The following is a 19,450-nucleotide window of genomic DNA, read 5'->3' as shown; positions in this document are numbered from 1 at the left end:
TGTTGCTCAGGCGGCAGCACGCCGGCCTCTCAGAGCTGGGTTCAGTGGTTTAAATCCCGGTCACTCCATGTGACATTCGTGCTGGACAAAACGGAGGCGGGACGGGTTTTTCTCCGGATGCTCAGGTTTTCCCTGTCATCATTCATTCCAGCAACACTGCCCAATATTTCATTTCATTTGTCATTCACCGATCATTGCCCCAGAGGAGTGCTTCGGCAGCCGGTACAATTCCTATTGTCGCTGCAAGATGGGGCTTTATTCATTCCATTCCTGACCCTATCGAATGATTGTAATAGGCTGTAGATTTTCGATGTACTTATTCTGATCATAAACCGCTCATTTTTAATCTTTCCTGGGTTCGTTTTCAACAGCCATCTTTTCCTTCGGTGAACGTTCTTAGATTACAGTAGATTCTCCTGGCATATAAATAAAAATGTAAACATATTTGAAATAAACGATTGGAATGAGATTGACCGTCCAATTGTTCACCTCTATAATAAGGTCAATAATGCACGGAAGTATGTCACTCGTATCGCCAGAAATCCCGCACACTTGCCTACGCGCGACAATGGTGCTGGTCATATTGTCAACAATGACAATGGCAGCAGATGTAATTTACCACCAAGTAGCGGTCTTGCATCTTGCTGTGGGGACCGGAACATCTATAATAATAATAATAATAATAATAATAATAATAATAATAATAATAATAATAATAATAATAATAATAATAATAATAATAGTAATAATAATAATAAAGTAATAATAATAATAATAATAATAATAATAATAATGTTCTGGACCGTCGTCAAATGTGCGGACCGCGCTGGAAACGGGTCTTGGACGGGTAATGACTAAGAATGCAGTCCGGTCGCGGGTTCAGTACAGCCAAGGCACCCAAGACGACACTACGCCGGATCTCCTGAAGGATTTGATCCATATTAAAAATGCTTATAGGGAAAGATGGCAAAGATTTAGGGACCCAACTGACCGGGTGGAATACCTGGACCTAGCCCGGGAAGTACGAAATCGATTGCTGGAAAGAAAGATTGAAAAATGGGAGGAAACTTGCCGTAATCTATTAGAAAACGAGTCAGATCGCGAATTTTGGCGGATTCTCGCAGAAAAAAGTCAGATCGTGAATTTCGGCGGATTATATATCTAAAACAATAAGCATTCAATTATAAATTTCAATATAATACCGTAGCGAAGCACGGGTATCTTGCTAGTATATATATATAGATAAATCCCCCCCACACACCCTTCTCTTTTTATTATCCTTTACAAATCCCTAATTTAGCTCTTGACAAAAGTCTCTAGTCATCATAGCGGGTCTTCGGCTGACGGCATTTACCTGGAAGAGGCAGTCCTTCCGAAATCTAGCCTGACAAGTTTCACCTATCATTTCACTTCGCACGCATGTGCGTTGGTTATCACGACACGCGACTCGTGTTCACTTGGCTCGACTCCAGACGCAGTCAACTCAAGTGACTCTTCCACATACTGAACTACTGAACACACACCCACATCTCTGGACAAGATTAAATCACAACATAACAATATTAGTCTAACAACTGAACTACGCCCTTTCGCGGCAAGCCTGCTTTTATATACCTGGTGATGAAGTTCTGCTATCTTCGGGGATGCGACAAGAATGTGGGCGTTCTAGAGTCACCTTCGAGAAAATTTACGGAGACACCAGATGAAAAGCACAATAGAACCACAGGCCGTCAAATGCCCCTAAGACCTCAGCCTGAGTCATTCATCTCTTCGAGAAAATACTGAACGGGCTTCAAGGGGGCTGATGGCCACGTGATAATAAATATTACATCTTTTAAAAGTCTGAAGCGTAAGTTCACGTTAAAGAAACCTGGATTACAGACTTGGAACTGTTTATCTGTAATACCATTAATACAAGAAGCGAAAGCATTTGCGAGTGTTCTATTTTTGCTTAAAAGTGTTTATTTGAATTTTTTACTTATCTTCTTATTGAAGATGACCCTTCGATTGCCCATTGAAATAAACAGTGCTCATACTGACTTATTGACGCCTAGTTGAATCATTGTAGCCGTCGTTTCATGCAAGTGCTTGGGACTCATTAATCATCAGTATCGTTTATTAAACGTGTGCGTGTAAGAGAGAAGATTCGACCGATACACTGAGCCAATGTGGAGTCTGTTCTGGTGTGTTTATTTATTTCTTGTACGCATTGTCAGATTAATAACACTATTCCTTATTTTGTTCTAACAATCTTTTCGATATCGGTAATGTAATGACTAGGGAAATGATTTTAAGGTGGGAGGGGGAAGAAAAAGTTCTGAAAATACATACAAAAAGGTGCTGTTGAAATGACTTTATTAAAGTTGCCAAGTGTCGTACCAAGAAGTGACTGGGCTCCACCTTCCACAGTTTCCTCTCACCGCAAGGTGGGATACTTGGATAAGATGCACAGTTTTCTTGTGCCCCTTTGATGAAATGAAATGCTTCATATGTTTACCTTGTGGACTGGAATTCCTGACTGGATTAATGCCATGACAAGAACGGCAGTGAATCAAACAGATCAGATTCTGAAGCGAAGGTGTATATCAGAGTAGTTTGCTTTTGGGCTTCGACTTGCGAATTTCAGTGTTCATTACACGTACGCTGTACTGAATGTGCTGGTTTATTCCGCTTGTCTGATGCTTATCATCAGTTGCAATATTTACTTCGCAGACGGCAGCATCAGTTTCGATAAATTGCATCTTGAATTCTTCTGAATGCATACAGATTTTTCTTCCTCTTAACCTTCAGTATGAATTTATGTTGTGAAAAATACGTTCTGGTTCGGACTGGTAAAACACTAACACGTCCAACAAGAGAGTACACAGTCGATAGGTCGAACTGTTAACTTCATGCCAGTACTAACTGAACTTAGTATAAACTGTTGCAGCATCATTGTTCAAATTTTAATTCACAGCTGCAGGCTGGCCATCGTTGCTGGTTACTGATGGTTTCCATAAATTATATTTAAATATTTATTGACTAATGTTGACTTCTGATTAAAGTATTTTAAAAATCTGTTCAAGAACAGAAAACATGCTGCCTCATCTTAAACACGCAGATAAAAGTATGAGGGAAACGTGCTCAAGCATGAAATAGAAGGGAAAAGGTGGCAGAATGTAGCAATCTCTCAACAAAAAAAAAAAAAAAAAAAAAAAAAAAAGGTGCAATAAGTTGTGTTTCTTTCGCTTCTTTTCATGTCCCCAACCTGTCTGTATTAAAATAGCTATACTTTTGGAAAAGTGCTGCATACCGATAACAAAATGTCGATACTGAAATATCGAATATCGGTGGAAAAGTATCGATATTTACTGATATCGATAATATTGCAACATCCTTAGATCGCCATCCGCTCCCTGGCTAAATGGCTACCATGCAGGCATTTGGTCCAGGGGTGCTGGGTTCGATTGCCGGCTGGGTGGGGATTTTAATCTTTATTAGTTAATTCTTCTGGCTAGGAGACCATGTGGTAGTGGTGGTGGTGGTGATTATTGTTTTAAGAGGAAGTACAGGTAGGCAACCGTCCTCTTTATAACACTGAAAAAAATGAAATGTCGTATGGCTTTTAGTGCCGGGATATCCCAGGACGCGTTCGGCTCGCCAGGTGCAGGTCTTTCTATTTGACGTCTGTAGGCGACCTGCGCGTCGTGATGAGGATGGAATGATGATGAAGACAACACATACACCCAGCCCCCGGGCCATTGGAATTAGCCAATTAAGGTTAAAATCCCCGACCCGGCCGGGAATCGAACCCGGGACCCTCTGAACCGAAGGCCAGTACGCTGACCGTTCAGCCAACGAGTCAGACTTTATAACACTAATCAGAGAGAAAAACATTGAAGGGATCCGGTACTTCGAAAAAAAATGAAGATATCGGTCAAAGACAAGGGCCACGAAGGGCATGAAAATGACATTCTCTAGGCCTCTATATCTAATACCGTCGGGGTTGGAAAAGAACAACAACTGAGCAAGGGAGGTCGAATAGGATAGGTGAAAGTGAGGAGCCTGGCACAAGTAAGTGGAAGCAATGCCAGGACTCAGCTAAGGGCCCCAGGCAGGGGACAGCGTGGATGTTATTCTACCGCCCCGCACCCACAGGGGGAGAGGAGACTGGGTGTGTGTGCCACCTTGAACATTCAGAATTCATCATTCACACAGGCACGTAGGTCGCCTGTAGGTGTCAGTTCAAAAGACATGCACCCGGCCTCACTGGATGTCATACTTCATTATTTATCCAGGCCTCGTGTTTCGAATTAAGCCGTAAAATCTGGTCCGCTCCAAGGAAAAACGCTGACAGATAAGCTCGCTCGCTGTACAAATGCGGTAAAGCGGTCTCATCAATCTACGATTGCGTTTCTAAAAGGCCGAGCTTAATCTCATACAGTACGACTCCTCTCTAGTAATACCGCTGACTGAAGAAGTCAGTTCGTGGTATACGCATTTCCTACGCAAGGTTCAAGAACGAGAGTTCGTTTCCCCTTCAAAAGTTGAGATTTCTGTGATGAAACAATTGGGGCGGCGCTGTTGACGTAGAATAAGTACCACGTGATAGGTATTTTCGAAACAATAATCTTGTTAGTGTAGGTTTGAAAAATATTAATGTACGGTATATTTACTTGTATAGTTGGATTTTCGCCGTGGTACGCACAAGTTCTTAACATTGTAGCAACTCCTAACTTTCACACACTGCATTTAAATTTGCAGCACATTATATTTCCATAAGACGGTCCCGTGATGTAGGGGTAGCGTGCACGCCTCTTACCCGGAGGCCCCGGGTTCGATTCTCGGTCAGGACAGGGATTTTTACCTGGACCTGAGGGCTGGTTCGAGATCCACTCAGCCTACATGATTAGAATTGAGGAACTATCTGACGGTGAGATAGCGGCCCCGGTCTGGAAAGCCAAGAATAACGGCCGAGAGGATTCGTCGTGCTGACCACACGCCACCTCGTAATCTGCAGCCCTTCGGGCTGAGCAGCGGTCGTTTGGTAGGCCAAGTCCCTTCAAGGGCTGTTGTGCCAATGTGGGGGGGGGAGTATATTTTCATAAAAAACGTGTTATACGAATAAAATTAAATGAATAAACGTACCTTAGGCCTACTCATCACGTGAAGATACCATACCTAATCTATACTATGAGGTCTCATTATCTTATTAACGTAAATCCTGATGTGATAAATTTAAAGAAAAACTTGCAATATACTTAAACATAAATTTCTATCTCTCAAGAGTCACAATTATCCAAAGAATGCCCCTAATCCTTACGGATTACGGTCACAAGTACAATTTATAACATTCGCTTAGCTCGCCTCAATTTATCAGCTGATGGGCTTGGCGCGCTTTCTACAGTACGGCCTGTATAATACGAAGGCAGTACTATTCTTGGTCTCGGTAACGCCAGGAGCTTTAGCCAATAGCAGAGCAACTCTCCGGAATGGCCTACCTGACCTGTGAGTTATTCAGTTACATTGGAAAACCTCATTGTCAAGAAATGCAGCCATTGCGGACGGCAGTTTTGTGTGCGTACCGGTTGTAAAACGTGAAACGCCTCTTGATTGGTGCTGGCGAAGAACGGAACAGCAGAGCGCCACTGCAACTGTTACTTTCTTGCGAAGGTTTCATTCGATAACGGTTGTGTTGCGTTGTATCTGTCCCAGCTCTAACTTCAAAAGCCACCGACCTTCATTAGTGGCGGGCCCAGTATACAGAGGTCGCATTGCGAGCGCATATAGGGAAAGGCTTAGCAGTTATAACTGTTAACACTAACTACTAGTACGATGATGACGATGACGCTCGTTGTTTAAAGGGGCCTAACATCTAGGTCATCGGCCCCTAATAGTACGAAATGAGACGAAATGAATGACAATTTAAAAGTCCAAAATTCATCCACTGACTAGAATTTAAAACGTAGTTGATGAAGAATGAATGGATGAATATGAATTTAAAATAATCAGCGGAGCCAACTCAGAATACTGAAAGTTAAAAATAATTCCAAAATCGATCCACTGGCTTGAATTCAAAACGATGACTATGAACAATGATTATGAAGTTAAAAACAATCAGTGGATCCGACCCGCAATGCCTCGCCTTTCCAGAAACTCTATTGAAACATTAGTAATATTGACCAAGGGACTGTTTACAAAGCATAATTCTGAATCGATTATTATTATTGTCCAAAGGGGTCCAAAATCCAGATCCACGGCCCCTAATAATGGTACTTATCGTTAGTTAAGTAGAACTGTGGTATTTCTCAAGTTGCAGTACTAATCAAGAGTAGCGTAGATTCACGGTCTTCCAAACGTTATGGTAGCCTACAACTCACAAGTATTGCACGTCGCACAGGTAACGCAGACCTAAGGTGTTTCTCATATAATGGCGCCACTCGTAGGCAACGCAAACCCATGGTGTTCCTCACATAGGCGTACTAATCACAGGCAACGCAGACCCACAGTGTCGCTCATATAGTGGTACTAATCGCAGGCAACGCCCAGATTCGTGGTGTTTCTCACATAATGGTACTAATTACGGGCAACGTAAGCATATAGAGGTACTAATCATGGGTACTGTAAACCCGTAGTGACCCGCCCACTATTGCTACTAATTACAAACCTATTATGTACCTAAATAGTGCTTAGTCGCAAGTGAAGGCGACCCATGGGTTTCTCCGCGTGATGGTACTAATAATGAGTAGTTTCATGGTTCTAATTCAATCATCCCTTGGTCTCCCCTATAAGTCGTCTCTTAGGACAGGCAGGGGATGCCGTGGGTGTAATCTTCATCTGCGTCCCCTACCCACAGGGGGTAACTACTAGTACACTTAAGGGTCCGTTGTTAAATGTATCTAATATTCGATGTACTAGGGAACGACTGGAAGGCCGGGCTGAGTGGCTCAGATAGTTCAGGGACTGGCCTTCTGACCCCAGCTTGGCTCAGTCCGGTGGTATTTGAAGGTGCTCACATACGTCAGCCTCGTGTCAGCTGATTCACTGGCACGTAAGAGAACTCAAGCGAGACAAAATTACGGCAGCTCGGATTATCAACAGTAGTTAGTGGGACGTAAAAAACATTTGTTGTCCCTCTCTTTCCTTTCGGCTGTCAATGGAGCACGTTTGACAGACTTTATCCTTCCCTGTCTTCACTCTCTGCCAGTATCTTCTCATGCTTTCTCCTACTTCCTTCTTCTGCTCTTCCGTGTAGAATCTCTCCTTTCTCACTAGTGTTTCCCCAGTCTCCTGGAAACAACGGAACTTTTTCACAAGTTGTCTAAATCGATTTCTGCGCATGCTACAATCTTCCGTAGTTAAGTTAGTTAAGTCTACCATCACTTCTCGAAACCATTTCACCTCTGTTCTTCTCCTTACTATTCTTTAGCACTGCAAGGTATCAAGGGCGATCCGATATTAAAGGTATCTAATATTTTCTGTACTAGGGAAATATGATGGTGTAGGGGGAGCGGAGGCCCCGGGTTCGATTCCGAGCCAGGTCAGGAATTTTTACGTGGATCTGAGGGCTGGTTCAAGGTCGATGTAATATCATTTGAGGAGGTATGTCACGGTGAGATGGCGGTCTCTGTCTGACCACGCGTGGTCTCATAATTTATAGGCCTTCTGGCTGAGCAGCGGTCGCCTGGTATGGCAAGGGCCCTTCGCATCAGATAACGTGAGGGTACAGAAGATAATGACTGCAAGGACCGACAGAGTTGGCTGCGCGGTCTTTGAAAACCGACAAAACATCGGGAGAAGACTCAATAACATACTGGAGATAGGACTGGCAACAGTTTGATGGAGATACTAGAAAATATTTGGGAGACTGAAACATTACCTAGTGACTGGACTTTGTTTTGATTCATCCCTTGAACAAGAAAGGAGACTTGACCGACGTAAACAATAATTGAGGAATCTCGATGGTACCTGTTATATACAAGAGAGTACCGAGCTCGATAGCTGCAGTCGCTTAAGTGCGGCCAGTATCCAGTATTCGGTAAATAGTAGGTTCGAATCCCACTGTCGGCAGCCCTGAAAATGGTTTTCCGTGGTTTCCCATTTTCACACCAGGCAAATGCTGGGGCTGTACCTTAATTAAGGCCACGGCCGCTTCCTTCCAACTCCCGTCCCATCGTCGCCATAAGACCTGTCTGTGTGGGTGTGACGTAAAGCAACTAGCAGAAAAAAGTATATACAAGAGTTTCTCCAAGGTCTTATTAAACAGAACTGAACTCCAACTAGACCTACAGTTAGAAGAATACCAAGGAGATTCACAAAAGGACTTCTTGAACTTAACAAATACTCAACCTGAAGTCAGTCCTGCGACAGATAAAAATGGTTGGTAAGAAATATATCATCGTCTTTATGGACTTTAAGAAGGCGTATGACTCAGATGCCAGACTTCCTCTCATGAAAATCCTTCAAGAACTAGGACTGAACCAAAAGACCCATAACCTTATCCAGCAGACTTTAAATAACACCTGGTTACGAGTGATGTTCAGAGGAACACACTCAAGAAATATGGAAATAAAGACGACAGTAAGACTCTCCCCTTTAACTGTGCACTGAAAATTGTAATAGGAGAGTGGCGAAAGGAGTCAGTTAAACAGTGGTACCTCTCTCGGACACAAGCGCAATGGACTCAATATTGATTGCTTGGCTCTCGCCGACGACCTGGCTCGTCTATCGAATTAAATACAAACTTCAATTATAAAAACCTCAATGTTCTCAGACAACAAGTAGCAAAGGTAGGGCCACACATGTCACTTGAGAAAACTCATTACATCATGAACAACAGTGGATCGTCTTGTACACTACATTTGTAGCAGGGAAGGATCAGGGAAACCAGTAGGTTTAAGTACCTGCGAGAATGGCTGGAACCCAATCACTCCGAAGGAGTAGCATTGTCAGTTCAAGATAACAAGCTAGAACTGGCATACAAACTGACCAAGAACAGCTCTCCCCTAACACTAAAATGTAGCACTACTAGTCATCCGCCATTGAGCCTTATATGTTTCAGAATGTCTAATATTCAACAGAAAGGGACTCAGGACAAGCTTGAAATCCAGGAGATTAAAATATTGAAGAAAAAGAAGATATTGGGACCAGTGAGATTAAAATATTGAGGAAGATATTGGGACCAGAAAAGGAAGGGAACGATTAAAAAAAGTTATCCAATCAAGAGCTCTACAAATACTGTGAAAAAATCACAGACGTAGCCACGAAGAGACGGCTAGCATTTTATAGACACGTCTACAGGATGCATTCTACCATACTGATCTCGTTTACTGGCAAAGGAGGAAGACCAACTCACCACAAAGATCTGCAGAACTGGGAGGAACAGAAGGAGACTTCGGACGTCTCTCAGGAGGATGCTTAGGTTCCAGGATAAGCCGCATAGAAGGAAGGCAGATAACCTCTGGGCGAAGGAGGGGAATGAACAATACGGCCAGAGGACGCGCAATTACCGGGCAAACATCATAACCCATCCCAAAAGCAGTAGTTGAATATGGCGGTCCTTAGTCTGCCTATACGTTAATAATAATAATAATAATAATAATAATAATAATAATAATAATAATAATAATAATAAATGTAAATTACCTGTAAAACTGAAATGTAATGCTATGAGGGCACATAATAGTCTTCACGAGAAAATTTACATAGCGAAAGTGCATTCTCTTATACATGATCAGCCGATTCATCTAAATATGTACCAACCAATGCTTCGCTATGCCTGGCAAGCAGCAGGTTTTATTCATATAGATTCTCGTCTTCGACATTAAAATGTTCTAGACCAGGGCCTCTCGAACGCCCAAAATCTCACGCGTGCAGATAGAGGCGCAAGAGCTCCGTGCACTGTGCATCGCTGCCGCTCGGCATGGCTCGGATCAACGCTTCGTCTCTGGGCTACTCGGCTAAGCTCGGCTCAACTCGCCTATACTCGGCTCAAATCAGCCCGGATTTGGAGCGCTACGGCGCAAGTGGGGCAGAGGGAGACAGGCGGAGCGAGCGAGACAGGCGTGAGGAAAGAGAGAGTAAGCGCTATTGCTCCAAATCGTGGAGGCGGGGGGTGTGTCTGCACTCTGGTCAACCAAGCCAAGTCGTCTTTTGCACCGTGCACAGTGCATGCACCACGCTCATGCACCCTGAGAGGCCCTGTTGTAGACATTAATCTTCAGAACCCATCTTGCGATCTTCAGGCTTGGGTTTGGTGTATTCAAGTGCTGAGTATTGTGCGCCTGTTTGGTTGAACAGTCATCATACAAGGCTTGTTGACACCCGGCTTAATACCACAATACGCATCATATCTGGCGAAATCACATCTACTCCAATTCATCGGCTTCAACTGCTAACTGGTAGAATGCCACCTGATCTACGCCGATCTAATGCCCTTATGAAGGGATTCCTCAAGATCCCCAGAAATCCTAGTCTATCCTTGCATAGTGACCTGTAACTTTTGAATCTTAATAGGCTAAAATCACGCCATCCAACTCTGCGTGATGCTGGTGACATAGATGTTAATGATTTTAAATCTCTCGATGAGTGGAAAGGTCGATGGGAAGCAGGAACAGATGTGCGCCTGCATACCTTCTTCTCAGGTCCCAGACTTCCAAGCGGATCCCACCTACCACGCAAGACTTCCAAGCGGATCCCACCTACCACGCAAGACCTGGAGTGCCCTGAATAGAATCAGAACAGGACATGGTCGATGCGGAGCCGCTCTCCATAAGTGGAAAAAGCTACCTAATCCAGACTGTGACTGCGGAGCTCCACACCAGACTATTCATCATATCGTCAGGGAATGTAAGATTCGACCCTATCACGGTGATGAAGCTGACTTCCTGCTGGTAACTTCAGATGCTGCACGCTGGATTGAAGAAATAGATATTCAATTGTGAAGCACAAATTGTTTCTCATCTGTACATATTTATATATATATATTACTGATATTGTCTGTATAAGTCATACGCTAGTTAATGAATCAGGAAGGTGCAGTGTAGAGAACTATGATGAAAATGCTTCCATGGTGAGTTCCTGGTGCAAATAATGAACTATGCCATCATCATCATAGAACTCCTCCAGTGTGCAGGATAGGGTGGTGTTGAAAGAGTCTTCGCCATCGTTTCTGTTCAGAAATGCCTTCTCTCTCACCACTGACTCCCAATTCCCTCCTCTTCTTCTCATTTCCTCCCTCAGCTGGTATAGCCGTCTCTTCCTAGGTCTTCCACTTGCCTTCTTCCTTCAACCATTCTTTCTAGGCATCACATCGTGTTCCTGTGCCAGGCATTCACTTTACACGTCATTAGCTTCTCTTCTATCGAGATCACTTCCAGTTTCATTGTGATGTCATCGTTACATGGCCCATGCGTGTTTTTTCGAGGGTACTTCATGAAAACTTCATTTCACATGCTTGCAATTTACTAGCTTCTCTCTCTTTCAGTGTACATGTTTCTAGACTGTGTGTGAGAAAAACTGTGCCCTCATCGCATTAAATGTCCGTTTTACGGGTAATTTATACTATTTATTATTATTTTGTTTAAATTTTTTATTTATATTTTTTACCGAAAAGCACTCTCAAGTTGCTTAAATATAGATAAGGAGGAGTTCAAAGCTTTTCTCTCGGTAACTAGAGATAGGAAGAGACGAGAAACGGATTACTTAAAGGATGTTACTTTTACTTCAATGTACGCAATGTTGACAGGTTTCATAAAATGTATAAGCGGGAAAGTCGCGAGGTTTCCTTGTAAGTACTCTACCTCATTACGTGAAAAGTGGAAGCTGTTATCTTCCAATACTCCAGGGACTCTGTAAGAGAGATAGCTGCCTTATGCTCAACTTTCATATCTGCTTTGTAGTTTAAATTTTAAGCAGCCGTTTAATCCGCTAGTATAATCATTTCGAGTGGTATTTGCTAGCCTGCTGCAGTCCACGTAACACAGATCCTCCGGTGGCATCTGTCGTGTAATTAGGGTGTATGACTTGCAGGGATATTGGGAACATCACAAACACCCATTTCCTGAGCCAAAGATTAAAATCCTAAACGGTTGGGAATCGAACCTGGGGTGTACTACAATGAAGGCTACTAACGCTGACCATTCAGCCAAGGAGCCGGACATCCGTCATTGACAGGTTAGCTTTTGCAGAACCGCAGATAACGTAGCTCGACAGCAGTGATAGCATCTACTTTCTAACTTTTCCTCCTAACACTGGAGAGGTGCCATAGCGAACACTGGCTTCCCTGTCCTGCCTGTGTTTCAACATATCTGTGTGTCTTTAAAGTTTTTCAGTCTCGAAAACACCAAATATAATACTATAATATACCTGTAAAAGAGACACTCTGTTAAATAAAGAAGGACATGTTTCGTTCAGAAAGATCATCCTCAGATTCTATCAATTCACTTCAAATCATGCGTATATATGCACAGTGCTGTTTAACGTTGCGTAAACTTGTCAGTTATTCAGAGTCAGTTATATTCTGAATAAGCAATAACAAATAATGATTGTATTAGTCCTCAGCTTTCATTTTATTAAATTGTAGAAATGTTTTGTGCTTATCTAAGCTGCTAAACAATCGTCACCTTCAGCAAATGCGCTGATGAAGAGAGTGAACCGAACTATTATCTCCCGCATCAGCGCTAGTCTACAGGCTGAGGGAGAGTACTCGAAGCAATGAGGTGTAGTGATGGTATATTCGATTCATTTGATTCCGTTCACGTCAGTGGCATATACTGAGGACTGCTAAGGCTATCGGTGAAGCCGAAACCTCAAATGAAAATGATGGAAATCTAAAGCACATTATATTGTAAACATTTGGCACATTGTTCCATTTACAAAACTTGAACGCGGTGAGATAAAACGTCGCTCCTTTTTCTGAGAGCAAGGCATCGGAGAAAGATATTGCAGCCAGGCATTGCGTCCCTCTACCCTCGCCTCACATCACCTCCCGCGGCTTGCTGCTGTGTGTCCGCTACGTGCGGGGACCGGGGAGATAGGTGTGCTAGACTTCGGTCCGTCAGATTGCCACTGCTAACGAAGGAGAGATAGCTACATGGCTCGAAGTTCTCCGGAAGTTTCCGAAGTTTTCTCATCGTACATACTGTGTGGAGATGAGAAGAATGCAGTGAGGAATGTGCCAGCAAGCACGAACTTCCTGCTCTGCCCAGACAGGTCGGCTCTTATCTGCTCCTATCTGCTACAGGAAAACATTGACTCACACTTTGCAGTGTTCAGCGTCGTGCCTGATTTAATCAGATATGTGAACACTTACATTAATATGGACGAATCTATCTGAATTTTTCACTTAGTTGGTTCATATATCGGTTAGCTACAACTGGTATTGCAAGCACATACCAAATCACAGCATTTGAGATAAAGTTTATATTATATCAAATCTCAAGTTGATAGTCCTATTAGTTCATGGGTAAGAGTGCGTAATTTTAGGTGGGCGCCACTGCTTCTGTGTGTTTGGGTTCCTCTTCTGAGTTTGCATGTTATGACTTGCCTGCTTGCGATGATCGCTGAATAACTATCGCGGAACGATTATCGCTGGAGTCGCTTCTAGGAAAATGTACCTTAAAGTTAAATATAAAGTCACCTGGGTAGTAGCGGGGTTGCTATGGTACCGGTACTGATTACGTCACTAGCTCTGCTGGCGAAAAACTCTTTCGCCCCGAGCCTCACCGGGCATGTGCATTCTTCTGATCTCTGAACAATACTTCCTCGCCTCATACCCCCCACCCACGGCACTTAAGGCCCTTGAAAGGGCTTTGACCTGCCCAGCAACCGCTGCTCTACCCGAAGGACTGCAGATTACGAGGGGCCGTGTGGTCAGCATGACGCATCCTCTCGGCCGTTATTCTGGGCTTTCGAGACCAGAGCCGCCATCTCACCGTCAGATAGCTCCTCAATTCTAATCACGTAGGCTGAGTGGACCTCGAACCAGCCCTCATGGCCGAGAATCGAACCCGGGGCCTCCGGGCGAGAGGCAAGCACACTACCCCTACACCACGGGCTGTTGGTAGTTCACTCCCTTTTGGTTCTACATCCTTGTAGAAAGACATGCGTGGCTACTGTTATAGGACTAATATAGTTTTCTTTTTATAGGTAGATCTGCTAAAGTGAAATACAATCTTTCAGGTTTAGTGTTCTCTTTGGCTGGTTGGAATCGAATCTATGATCATGGGTCGGACACCACCACCGATCACCCGACGAAGTTAATAAACCAGTGAACGATGGGTACGACTGCTGGTAATGCTGTAATAATAATAATAATAATAATAATAATAATAATAATAATAATAATAATAATAATAATAATAATAATAATAATAATAATAATAATAATAATAATGGTGCATGGCATCTGTAAAGGCTTGGTGGTGACTTAATGAGGATAAAATGAATAGCGAAGACATGATAAATATCCATTCCCCAAGCCAGGGGAATTAAGAGTACGGGGGTGTTGATTCTAAGAATTGAACAGGGTCCATCGGACCAAGGGCATGCATTCTATCCATTTAGCCACAAAGCCGGACTTTAATTTGCTAAACCTTAGGCTACCGTCTCCCACTGGTCAGGTGTTGATTACTGACAGTAGCAGAGGGCAGGGCAGTGGCTTGTGAATAGATGAAACAACCTTGACAACACAGCAGGCTTCTCCGTTGGCTATTGGCTGCATTTCAGAACGCTTAGGTCTTGACATTCACTAAATCAAACATCGAAAAGAGGTAACCTAAGTCTAGTGGTAGCCCACGTCTTGATCCCAGCATACGCCACTGGTTCACGTTACTGAATCGATACAGTGATCCGATTCACGGCCCATTTGAGTCACCAGCAACAGCATTCAATGTTCGTTGCTGCGATCTGGTTTCCATTATATGAACTGCTTCCTCATGTGCCGTCCAGCTTTCAGACGCAGGTTTCTCCTGCAGCCACCTCTTCGCATCAAGTTTTGATGTTACAAAACCTTTCCTCCGCAGTGACAACTCCATTAAAAAAGTATATAGAATTAGATGAAAAGAAATATCTCTACACACAATCAGTGGAGACGGTGGCAAATTGAAATCCAGCTTTGTGGCTAAATGGATTGAATGCTGGCCTTTGGTCCGGTGGCCCCGATTCAATTCTCAGAATTAAGCCCCTCGTACTCTTTATTTCCCTGGCTTGGGGACCGGATGTTTATAACGTCTTCGTAATTCATGTTATCCTCATTAAGTCACCACCAAGCCTTTACAGATGCTATGCACTATTATTATTATTATTATTATTATTATTATTATTATTATTATTATTATTATTATTATGTCCGGCTCCATGGGCAAATCGTTAGCGCGTTGACCTTTGATTACAGGGGTCCTGGGTTCGATTCCCGGCAGGGTCGGGAATTTTAACCATAATTGGTTAATTTTGCTGGCACGGAGGCTGGGTGTATGTGTCGTCTTCATCATTATTTCATCCTCATCACGACACGCAGATCACCTACGGGAGTCAAATCAAAAGACCTGCATCTGGCGAGCTAAACTTGTCCTCAGACACTCCCGGCACTAAAAGCCATACGCCATTTAATTTTCTTCTTATTATTAGGACTATTATTATTATTATTATTATAATTCTGAATTTTACAGCATTACCAGCAGTCGTGGCTCTGTATGTCTCTCCCGCAGCGCAAGTTCGGCTCTCTGCGAATGTCCACTGTTCCAATAATGAACCGTGAGTGCGCTGCTCAGCACTGTCTGTTGCGAGTCAGCTGAATCGTGTGCCGTGAGCTGGCCGCTGCTACGCTTCGATTTACTCCACTGCCTTCGTAATATACAGGCCGTACTGTAGAAAGCGCGCCAAGCCCATCAGCTGATCAACTGAGGCGAGCTAAGCAAATGTTACAAATTTTACTTGTGAATGTAATCCATAAGGATTGTGGGCATTCTTAAGATAATTGTGACCGTTGAGAAACAAAAAATTATATTTAAGTATATAGTATGTTTTTCTTTAATTTATCACATCAGGATTTACGTAAACACCTGTTATTAAGATAATGAGACCTCATAGTTTAGGTTAGGCATGGTATCTTCACGTGGTGAGTAATGTAAATTCAAGGAACGTAATACTTTTCGTGTAATTTATTCATTTATTTGTTATCGTATAACACGTTTTTGTGGAAATATAATGTGCTACAAATTTAAATACAGTGTCTGAAAGTTCGCATTTGCCACAATGCTAAGAACTTGTGCGTACCACGGCGAAAATACAACTATACAAGTAAATAGACATTAATATTTTCATTTTCTTCGTATGGGGGCAGGTTACCTTTATGAAAAACGAAAATCCTAACCGAAAAAATACCTGTTACGAAGAATAAAGTTGTATGTTTCACTCATTTTCCAGAGCTGATGATGAGTTCTTCTTTTGACTTTCCTGTTACACAGATTTGCAGCAGAGCGTTTATTTGTTGGTACAGAACAAGTATAAAAGTGGGCAGTAACCAGTGGAACCTAGATATGGTTATTTCTTGGGTTCATAATGTTGAGTACGCGCTGCCTTTTCTCCCCAGAATGAATGCGAGTAAAAACCATTCCTCGGCAGTTTCCGTGAATGCGGGAAGTAACTAATAGATCTGGCTGATCAGTGCATTAATATTTGGGAAAACATGGGCTATTCCTAAACAAAAAGTTATACAAATGTTTGTATAGAAGAAAGGGTCTCAAGAAAGTCTTCGAAGGATGGTGCCAGAAGCGTCAACAACAACAACAAAAAACAAGAAAGCTACTGTATTTATGGCCATAATAACAACAATATCACCTACTGAACCAACCGATTGCTCTTGTTGACAATCAAAAAGACTTAGGAGTGCATTTTGACAGTAAATTGTTGTTTGTCTCGCACATAAACAGGGTTACCTCACGTGCTATGTCACTCCTTGGTTTACTGTACAGGTTTTCTGACATCACAGATGTGAATGCCCTCCGAGCATTCTACGTTTCCTGTATCTTACCTATTGTTGAATACGCCTCTCCAGTCTGGTCCATTTCTGCTTCTTCAAACCTCTGCCACCTTGACCGTGTACAATCTTTTTTCTGTGCTATCGTCAGAGCCAGGGTCCCTGCATGTCGCAATCTAAGCACTATCCAAGTGCTTGGGAAACTGAACCTCAAGACTCTTTCTGCTCGGAGGAAAGTAGCCGACCTAAAGCTGCTATACAAAGCAGTTAATGGTCTGTTTAGGTCTCCAGATTTAGCTTCCTTATTTCCCCTCCACGTCCCATCCCGTAATACCAGAATGAAGACCCTATTCCATACTCCTTACTCCCGGCTTTCTCTCACCCAAAGGTCCCTTTCGGTACGTATTCCAGCAATGTTTAATACATTATCTATCAACAACAACCTAGATCTCTTCGTAACGTTTCCTTCCTTCTGTCATGATATTTATCATATAACTTAATTTTCCTTCTTGGTCTTTCCCGTTCTGCTCCTGTATTTACTGTAAATGTATTTTTCTTTTTTAATAACGTTGTTTATGTAAATATGTATTATATATGATTGTACAGTTTTGATTGTGTATATTCGTGTCCTTTGTAAGTATTTATATATCTTTCATTTTAGATTCATATCTGTTGTACATAGCTCAGATCGTTGTAATTCGGCGTTATGCTGTTGCTGATCCTGAATAAATAAATAAAAAAAAAAAAAAAAATAAATAAATAAAAAAAAAATAAATAATTGCACGGTTAATATCTCCATATTTGTATTCATACATAATAATTATGTGTTGGGTACAATGACGAGTAAAACACTGAAGCTTTGACCGCGTAGATCGCACTTCAAACCTACTTCTCCTAAAATGAGATAGACCTGACTTACGAGTTATGATGCGATTACAGGTTTTAGTGATCTCACCTGTAATATTAATACAACATTTGTAAATATTTCATAATTACAAAAAGTACAGACGCATCATGTCCTTTCATTACACGGATTGGACGGAGGAAACAGTTCGCCTCTTTGTGTGACGTCATCGGAGGTACAGTACGGCCTGTAAATTACGAAGGCAGTGTTTACTCGGACATTCGAATGAATCGATACACTGCTTCGAATCATACATTGAGTAGCCAACACTAATAAGGTGATTGTGACTGCGCTGCAGTGTACCCTTACAGGACTTGCCGTCTGTATTGTACATGTGTATGCTGATATAATTTACAATATATCAAGTTACAGTAATTCTTCTATCATGATTATGTGCATGTACCCAAAAATTATACGAGATTAGATGAGGAAAAAGCAAAGAAAATATACAGTAGGTTATAATTATTTTTTACTTACGTTCTTCGCAGTGTGGCCCGGTGTACTCTGGAGTACACTCGCACTTGTCCACTTGCTCACAGCGCCCTCCGTTCTGACAAGGAGGATGACAAGACACCCTCTCACACCGCCTTCCGAAGTAACCAGCAGGACAGTGACAAGTTCGTCTCTTGTGGTTACAAATGCCACCATTCAGACAAGAGCACTGCTTGACCAGGCCTGTAATAGAAGGAAACGTGCGAAAAATATGATGATGTCAGAATGGAAGACGAGAAGAATATTTCTAGAACTCGGCGAAATTAGCAAATAGTACTATAAAGAAAGACTTACAGATAGAGAAGTAAGAGGTATTGTGTGGTGGTTAAAGGATATCTGCAAGAATGGAGGTCGAAGAGAGAAAGAGGTCCATGGTCTGCTTTCGCCCAGATGGCAAATTCCCAGCCAATTGATCACCTAGCTTTATCTTAAACATTTTCAAAGAACTCGAAAATTTATCGAACATTTTCCTTGATAATTTATTCCCTTCCCAGCCGGACTGAGTAGCTCAGACGGTTGAGGCGCCGGCCTTCTGACCCCAACTTGACAGGTTCGATCCTGGCTCTGTCCGGCGGTATATGAAGGTGCTCAAATACGTCAGCCTCATGTCGGTAGATTTACTGGCACGTAAAAGAACTCCTGCGGGTCTAAATTCCGGCACCTCGGCGTCTCCGAAAACCGTAAAAGTAGTTAGGGGAAGTAAAGCCATTATTATTATTATTCCCTTCCCTTACTCCTCGTTCAATAAACGAATATTTGCCCAAATTTCTCCTCTCCAAATCAACCTTTATCTTCATATGATATTTCCTACTTCTAAAAGCTCCGCTCTAGCTTATGGGTCTACTAATGTCATTCCACTCCATCATTCCTCTGACAGCTCGAAACATACCACATAGTCGAGCACCTCGTTTCCTTATTCCAAAATCTTTCAGCCTAAAGTTTGCGACATTGTCGTAACACTACTTCTTTGTCGGAAATGACACAGAACAAATCATGCTGCTTTTCTTTGAATCTTTTCCAGCTGTCGTATCAAGTAGTCCTAGTGTGGGTCCCATACTATGGAACCATATTCTAATCGGGTTTTACCAAAGACTTAC

General features: G+C 42.5%; 1 protein-coding gene across 1 annotated transcript in view; it reads right to left on the bottom strand.

Annotated features, from left to right (window-relative positions):
• LOC136884148 (uncharacterized) overlaps positions 1-19,450 on the bottom strand; it is a 239,606-nt gene that overhangs the window by 56,621 nt on the left and 163,535 nt on the right. The window contains exon 9 of the mRNA XM_068229811.1: positions 18,339-18,536. Coding sequence (XP_068085912.1) covers positions 18,339-18,536 — 198 coding nt within the window. The remainder of the gene's footprint in view (positions 1-18,338; positions 18,537-19,450) is intronic.

This window comes from Anabrus simplex, chromosome 12 (genome assembly GCF_040414725.1).
Source record: "Anabrus simplex isolate iqAnaSimp1 chromosome 12, ASM4041472v1, whole genome shotgun sequence".
Lineage (NCBI taxonomy): Eukaryota > Metazoa > Arthropoda > Insecta > Orthoptera > Tettigoniidae > Anabrus > Anabrus simplex.
Note: the sequence above shows the minus strand (reverse complement) of the source record. Positions and strands in the feature narration are given on the sequence as shown.